This window comes from Crinia signifera, chromosome 8 (genome assembly GCF_055691185.1).
Source record: "Crinia signifera chromosome 8, ASM5569118v1, whole genome shotgun sequence".
NCBI lineage: Eukaryota > Metazoa > Chordata > Amphibia > Anura > Myobatrachidae > Crinia > Crinia signifera.
In genome coordinates, this window is record NC_139224.1 from 80381430 (window position 1) to 80390258 (window position 8829).

General features: G+C 43.6%; 1 protein-coding gene across 1 annotated transcript in view; it reads right to left on the minus strand.

Moving 5' to 3' along the window:
* Nucleotides 1-7633: 7633 nt before the first annotated feature.
* ALDH9A1 (aldehyde dehydrogenase 9 family member A1) overlaps nt 7634-8829 on the minus strand; it is a 49785-nt gene continuing 48589 nt past the window's right edge. The window contains exons 11-12 of the mRNA XM_083156718.1: nt 8448-8560; nt 7634-7999 (exon numbers count right to left, since the gene is read on the minus strand). Of these exons, the coding sequence (XP_083012844.1) occupies nt 7905-7999; nt 8448-8560 (208 nt within the window). The 3' untranslated portion in view covers nt 7634-7904. The remainder of the gene's footprint in view (nt 8000-8447; nt 8561-8829) is intronic.

Consider the following 8829-nt stretch of genomic DNA (forward strand, 5'->3'; position numbering starts at 1 on the left):
ACGCGGCTACGCACGATCTGCGTTCCACCGCGACTTCCTGTTTGCGTTCCACAAGTTGGAACGTCACTTCCGGGCGGCCCTCCGACGTAGCCGCAGGAGGATGTGGGAGGCATTTCTATTGCGCTCCAAAAACTTACACTTCGTGCGTGTCAGCGCCCGGAAGTGACCTGGCGCTGTATTTATATTGCACATCTCCCATATTACACATTGTACGTTTTCATACAAAACAATAACATTTTATATAAAATCTGTTGGAACGTTCTCCTCTGATTCTTGGCCATTCTTGGGAAATTAATTCTTCCATCTTTCTCTTATCAAAACGTCCATTGATTTAATGATAGAAACGTCCATATAGAAGGCAATCAAAACAAAGGAGAGAATGGGGATATCAATTTCAGTTTTTTCACAATAAATACAAAGCATTAAAAAACATTAAAAAAGACATATGAATTCATAAAGGTTCATAAAAAAGGTAATAAAAATACAAGACATAAAAAGTACTATAAAAACCATTTTAGCTCGAATTCACTATTAAGACCGTTTGGCACTAGAGTGTTCAATTTAAAAATCCATCTCATTTCACACTGAGCCAAACGTGTATCAACAGCTTTATTGCACCATGTTGCTGTCACAACTTCCAGGCCACCAAAGGATTTAATACAGCATTCTACAATTCAAAAGAATGCTGTATTAAATCCTTTGGTGGCCTGGAAGTTGTGACAGCAACATGGCGCAATAAAGCTGTTGATACACGTTTGGCTCAGTGTGAAATGAGATGGATTTTTAAATTGAACACTCTAGTGCCAAACGGTCTTAATAGTGAATTCGAGCTAAAATGGTTTTTATAGTACTTTTTATGTCTTGTATTTTTATTACCTTTTTTTATGAACCTTTATGAATTCATATGTCTTTTTTAATGTTTTTTAATGCTTTGTATTTATCGTGAAAAAACTGAAATTGATATCCCCATTCTCTCCTTTGTTTTGATTGCCTTCTATATGGCCTTTTATATCATTAAATCAATGGACGTTTTGATAAAGAGAAAGATGGAAGAATTAATTTCCCAAGAATGGCCAAGAATCAGAGGAGAACGTTCCAACAGATTTTATATAAAATGTTATTGTTTTGTATGAAAACGTACAATGTGTAATATGGGAGATGTGCAATATAAATACAGCGCCAGTGTAAGTGGTTGGAGCGCAATAGAAATGCCTCCCACATCCTCCTGCGGCTACGTCGGAGGGCCGCCCGGAAGTGACGTTCCAACTTGTGGAACGCAAACAGGAAGTCGCGGTGGAACGCAGATCGTGCGTAGCCGCGTTTACTTCCTGTTTGAGTGTTGCGCCTGGAAACGTGAGTTTCCTTTGGCGCTTTTTCTTGCTATTTAAACCAGACCAGCCACGGGAAGCACTATGCTTCTGAGGAAGGACCCAAAGGTCCGAAATGCATTAAGCAGTGGTTCCCGTGGCTGGTCGAATTACCTGTTTCACTTGAAGGAGAAAAAGCTTGCTATTCACCCCTGAATCTCCCTTTATGACTGAAGAGGTTCCGGAGCCTTGATGTTTATCTAAGGAGAAAGACTGGGTGTAACCTCCCCATCACTTCACCGGCTGGTGACTATATGTTTATATGAGTTTTATAAATTGTGAGTGCATGAATAAAATTGGTTATCCCTTTCCAGCAAAGCGATATTGCACTATTCTTTCTCTTTTTAGAAATTACCCATTGTGGACATATCCTCTATTGATTGTGGAAACACTTTTTCACCTCACATTGGAGGACTTTAATGTTAAACGGCAGACATTCCTTATGCTAGTTTCAAGGATGATTCCTGCATGAATCTAAAGGACACTTACCCATTCTTATAGTGTAAGTTCATCTGAATGCGCTAAGTGATTTTTTGTATTGGTTATAGGCTCCTGTCTAGGGAAAAGATTTTTGCACACTGTCAATCTATCATCTTGAAATTATGACACGAATAGTTGCCTGAAGGTCATATTATCAATTGATATACCACACACATCCTGGCAGCCATTGATGATGATTATGACCATTACAGTTTTGTACCCCACACAGCCATACATGCCAGCCTGTATAATGTACTAGCAGGATAGATCATCAATTTATGGGGGTACAGTGTGTATTACAATGATATGATTTCCTTCGTTAGAAATCAAATCTTATTTGTCACATACAAGTCATACATGGTACAATATGTAGCGAAATGCTTATACAACTGTTCTACTTTACATTAGAATAAGTAGATCGGCTGAGGAAGAGTGTAGAGAGATTGTGTGGGGTATGTCTAGAAAGAAGGAAGGAAAGTCCCAGTACTAGGAGGTCTGGTTGGGGGCTCTAATGGCCTGCGGGAAGAAGCTCCCTCTCATTCGCTCTGTGTTTGCCTTCAATGAACGGTAGCGTTTCCCTGATCGCAATAGGGAGAAGAGTCCATTGTTAGGATGGCTGAGGTCCTTCATTATCTTCCTGGCTTTGGTCCAGCATCACTTGCTGTATATAGTGTCCAGATCTGGAAGCTTGATGCAGATGGTACACTCTGCCGATCGCACAACCATCTGGAGAGCTTGTCTGTCCTTTTTGGTGCAGTTTCCAAACCAGGCTGTGATATTTCCTGTCAGGATGCTCTCAATGGTGCAGGCATAGAAATTCTTTAGTACCCTTGAGGATAGTCTAAAGTCCTTCAGTCATCTAAGATGATAAAGACATTGCCGGGCCTTCTCCGCCAGGGAGTTAACATGGCAGGACCATGTCAGGTCCTGCGTGATGTAGACACCTAGGTACCTGAAACGGTCTACTCTCTCCACTGGGGTCCCGTCGATGGTCAGTGGCTGGTAGTTTTTCTCCTTCTTTGTGCTGAAGTCCACTATTAGTTCCTTAGTTTTGCTGATGTGCAGGTAGAGATTGTTGACCTGGCACCAAGATTCCAGGTTGCTAATCTCCTCTAGGTAGGCTGTCTCGTCGTTGTTAGGGATCAGGCCCACAACTAGAGTGTCGTTTGCAAACTTAATGATGTTGGTGGAGCTCAAAGTGGCCACACAGTCGTAAGTGTATAGAGAGTACAGCAATGGGCTCAGAACACAGCCCTGGGGGGGCTCCAGTGCTGAGGGTGAGACTGCAGTCTGTCTGTCAGAAAGTTGGATATCCAGCAACACATGGATGGGCTGAGGCCCAGGGTCTCCAGTGTAGTGGTGAGTATGGAGGGGATTATAGTATTAAATGCTGAACTATAGTCGACAAACAGCATTTTGACATAGTTCCCCCTTCTGCTGTCCAGGTGGCCCAGGGCTGCATGATGGAGGCATGCAATGACATCCTCAGTAGATCGGTTAGGACGATACGGAAACTGTAGCGGGTCCAGGGTGGCCGGTTGAGAAGAAGTGAAGTCTCTAACTAGTCGCTCAAAGCACTTCATCACTACTGAGGTAAGGGCCACTGGACGGAAGTCGTTCTGTCCGGTGGGCTGTGGTTTCTTGGGAACCGGAACAATGATGGACTGTTTGAAGCATGTTGGGATGATACACTGATCCAGTGAGAGGTTTAATATCTCAGTGAACACTGGAGCAAGCTGGTCTGCACAGGCCTTCAGGACCCAACTTGCAATGCCATCTGGTCCTGCTGCTTTTCTTATGTTCACTCTCCTGAATGCCTTACTCACGTAGTGCTCCGAGATGATAAATGAGTTAACCACTCCAGTACACTCCACTAGTGTGCTGCCCACAGCGCTGTTCGTGCTGCTACCATTTTTAGCATTGTGAGCTGCAGTCTCAAAGCGAGCATAAAAAAAAGAGTTTAACTCCTCAGCCAGAGAAGCATCTGCATTCATCGATCTGGAAGATGGTGTTTTGTAGTCAGTCATAGTGCTTAGTCAATTCCATAGACTCCCTTTTCCTCCATTCTGGTAAAGTTGTAACTAATTTCTCACCATAACACCACTCTGCGTATGATATAGGATGTAGCCTTATACTCTGACATGTTCCCACTGGCGAGCCCCAAGTTATACGCAGTGGAACGGGATCTCAGAGCATCACGTACGGATTTATCCACCCATGGCTTCTGATTTGGAAACCATGTGATGGTAGTCTTGTGGAATGGGTCATTTACTAGTTTCCCGATGAATCCCATAACCACTTCCGTAAATATGTTGAAGTCATCAGAGCTGCGCCGAAACATGTCCCAGTCTGCATCATCCAGAGCATCCTGCAGAGCGGCCACCGATTGGTTCGTCCAAGAGGAAGATGGCGACGTGGTCAGATTTCCGAAACGGAGGTCGAGATTGTGCCTTGTAGCCGTCTTTGACTGTTGAGTAGCAGTGGTCCAATGTCCTTTCACCCCTGGTGGGGCAGCTGATGTGCTGATAAAAGTTTGGCGCTGCACATTTGAGGTTGGCGCTGTTAAAATCCCCTGCCACAATAAGCGCAGCATCCCGGTGCTGTATGAGTGCTTCATGCAACTCGCATAAAGCAGTGTCCGTGTCAGCCCGAGGTGGAATATAAACGGCGCTGACTATGACTGATGTAAACTCCTGAGGAAGATAGAAGGGACGGCATTTGATGGTCAGAAGTTCCAAGTTGGGTGTGCAGGAGTGTGTGAGAGGGACAATACATGCGCTATTGCACCAGCTACTGTTCACCATTAAACACACGCCTCCTCCCCTTGACTTACCCGATTCCAATGTTCTGTCCCTGCAGTGAACCGAGAAGAACTTGGCTGGCTGGAAGGCATGGTCCGGCACCGCTGGGTCTAGCCATGTCTTGGTGAAGCAGAGGAGATTGCAGTTCCGAGTGTGAGAGTGTCTCTCTGGCACTTTACCCTGGCCCTGAGGTCGTCGAGCTTGTTCTCCAGAGACTGGACATTGGAAAGCAGAATGCTAGGTAGAGGTGTGCGGTGTGCCCGAGCTCTCAGCCTGTTTCTAATGCCGGCTTGTTTCCCCCGTGGCCGCCGCTTCGTATGCCGTCCTTTGTTCTTCCTCAGGATCTCATTTGACCAGCTAGAATCCAGGGCTAAAAATGCCACATTTTGAGTACATCGTGCATAAGTAGCAATAAGAGTATCTCTACTGTACGAATTCACTCCATGCCGAATCCCTGCTTGGGGGGGGGGGGCATCCCCTCACTTGCTATATATGCTGTGCTAATTAGGCACCAGCAGGATGCCGGATGCTGCAATTGTTGTAATTTCTTGGGGGGGCCTCCAACAGGCACCTCACTGGAGTGGCAGTGGGGTGAGACCCCAGAGCTCCAGGAGAGAGCAGAGGATGGCAGAGAATGTCACTCAGAAGGGCTTCCATAACCAAAGATAGCCAGCACCACATAAAGTGCTCCGCAATTTTGGGCCCCTATTTGATGGTGAGATGAGGGGAGCCAGTATGTGGTGTCCCCTTGGTCCCCCACCTGTATAATGACCGGGGGGGGGGGGGAAGAGTGCCAGCGGGTGTAGAATGGCGCTGCCAGTATCCAATATGGTCACCGCCACCTCAGAGAATGTACAGCAGTGCGGGGCATAAGATGGGAAGCAGTCTTTGCAATATCTCGGGCGCTAACTCTGGGCACCTCTATCCTCGCGATCCCCCCTGCTGTATTTCTGATGTCCGCCCGCCATCTTACCACCGCCAGTGGGTGAAGGACAGCGCTGGGCACCTCTATCCTCGCTATCCCCCCTGGTTCTATTTCTGTTGTCTGAAGTTAAGTAGGAGCAGTTGTGACGGCAGCCGACTCCACCAGCGCCATCTTTATGATGAAATCAAGGAGGTAACGTTGGCGTATCTAAAAATATTTTGAGGTAAAATGGTAAAAAAGTTCCCCGACCCCTGCCTTAATGGGTCATAGCAGTTTTGGCTGCAAGAGGGGGAGGCTACACAATATTAGACATGTGGTTTTAAAAGGTATCTGACATACTTTAATACTATACCTAGGTGTTACATTTGTGTAATAATTTTTATAGCTAAATATTTTGGTGGCAAACCTGCAGAGGCATGGATTATAAAAATCCCCTATAGCAGCGGTTCTCAAACTGTGGGTCCTGACCCCAAAGTGTGTCCCGAACTTCTCAGCATGGGGTCGCGACTCCATGTTGCTGACCATCAGACTGATTACTTTTCTAATCTCGGTCAGTGATTCAAGGAGTCTGACTAATCTGTTATATCAGACTTCTGACATCATTTTGTGCCTCTACAATGCTGCCATGCATGTGCTGTCTGCTGGCCATACATGTGATGTGATGACCTTCTGCAGTAACCTGCTGGGGTCCTGTCATTATTTTTATTGTCTGATGGGGTCCCAGAGCAAATCAGTTTGAGGACCTCTGCCCTATAGTAACCAATTTACTAAATATACCCCTTCATTTCCAAAGAGGATTCCAATCCTGGTGAAACACAGCAATAAAAGACATTGAGAATGAGAGAAGTTTTGTATTTTGGAATGCCACCATGATGCTTTTGGTTTTAAATTTCAAGTACTATTTCTTTTGCCTCTTTTCAGTGTATAAATTGCCCATCATCTAAAATCAGGGAAGCCATTCAAAATTATACAAAACAGTAATCATACATAGGACCATATTCAATGCTCTTGATTCACTGCTTTTTTTTTTTGGTGAACAGGGCTGTTTTTTGGGGAAACGGCAAATTTTTTCTCCGAAAAGGATATTCGCCGTTGTATTTCTATGGTTTTTTTTGCATAGTTTGCCGAAAGTATATTCAATGCCAAAATGGAGAACTTTGTTCACTGGGTTTTTTTTTGTTGAAGTTCTCCGTTCTGCTTTTGACATCTTTTTTAGGTGAACTGAAATTGGTACGTACCAAAAAAAAAAATTAATAAATGAATACAAAGAAAGTTTGTCTACAAGTCAAATATTTAAATTTAGAAGGGTCTTGCTAATTTTATTTCTTTACAAGCACCACATTAATATATTTAGATTTTTTGTTTATTCCCCCCCCCCCCCCCCCCATTATTTATGCAGGGGATGGGGACCCGCTCATCAAATATGCACTGTGCAGTACATTAAATATGCACTGAGCTGGGTCCCGCTCATTAGATATGCACGGAGTGGGACCAGCTCAGCACACACTACTGCCTGGGTCACCGGCCCTCCCTTCTGTGGATAAATGTGAGCTGCAGCCCTCCGTCCCTCTCTGCAGCAGCCACCCTGTCCCCCTCCTGCCTGTGTAGTGCCACATTGTGTTATTTTTGCTGTCAGGTGCAGCGAGCGTTGAATACTGTGACCGGCGGGCTGGCGGCAAATCCAGCTGACGGGAGAAGCACGGCGAGCGCAGGCGAAACCATGACAGCATACACTGCCCCTGCACTCATCGCAGCATTAGATACATGCCAGACACTCCAGAACAAACAATGACATGAGATACTTACAAATACACACAGCTCACTTGTGGTTTAAATCTCAGTACAGATGACCAGATATCGCTGTAGGACATATTGAGAAATCTTACATTTTTCATGTCTTAAAGAGAAAGAGGAAAGAAATACCAGCCAATCCGCTAACTGCCATGTTTCAGGCAGTATTTGGGGGAAAAAAGTGCACCTTAAAGCTAAAATCACTACAGAGACATTTGTGCAGGATCAATTATTACATGATTAAATGGAAATAACCAGTACAAGCTACACAATATTTATTATTCGTGTTTATTTTCAAAAGCAGTGCCTCGAGTTCAAATGTGGTACAAATTCAGAAAGGATTACTTTGCTGTACTAAGATTTGCATATAAAAAGGATTCTCCTGGTAAGTGCACAGGAGATCGGAGGCTACAGTCTTGCAGTTAACGTCCTCCCAAAATATACGTAGGATAAAGAAAGGCAAAACTACAAAATACTTTGGTTTTCCTCTATAACAGACTGCAGTAAGAAATACAAGACAGATGGAAATTTGCAAGCTATTTAAAATACAGACTCGACATTTCCCATCTCCACACAAACTGTCTTGAGTTGCGAGTAATACTCAATGGCCACTTGTCCATTTTCACGTCCAAAGCCTGTAGAAATAGCACAAAATGCGGCAATCATATATAGGTTAGGAAGAGTGTTCCTAAATGCAAGAACTAGCAGCAGAAAGCCAATTTTGTCAGAATGATTTCCACAATAAAATATGCAAGATAATTACATTAAGATTAAAGTAGGTTACGGTGACATTAAAAGGTATTGCCTTTTGCAACTAAATAAGTTTCCTTGGGCATAGCCTTTATTTTAATATTCATGTTTATTCATTTTTGAGTGTCTCTATTTTATATACAGTAGGTCCCATTCTGGCCCTGCACACTGACCGCTTATATCAATAATCTAAAATTACAAAACAGATACAAGTTTTATCCAAGTCAGATGTTTCCATGCCACTAGATGAGGAACCTTCGGCCCTCCAGCTGTAAACTACACATCCCAGCATGACCAAATAGCAGAGTAAAGAGGCTTCCTATTCATACGTACCAGACCTCTTGTATCCACCAAAGGGCAGTTCCACTGGGCTCACATTGTAGTTATTGATGAAGCACATTCCAGCCTGTAAAGCTGCCACTACTCTATGTGCGCGCTGGATGTCCCTAATCAAACAGAATAAAATAAAAATAACCTACATGTCATATGGCCAAAGCCTGAACACCATTTAAAAAAAGAGAAACCATTAGCTGGAGATAGTATGTACAGAAGTTACATTAGTTTATCCTGTGAGACAAAGCACGAATAACACATGCTGCAACATTTCTAAGTTAGTTCACATGCACAAAGTAGAATCCTCCAACATTATAAATATATATATATATATATATATATATATATATATATATATATATATATATATATATATATATAT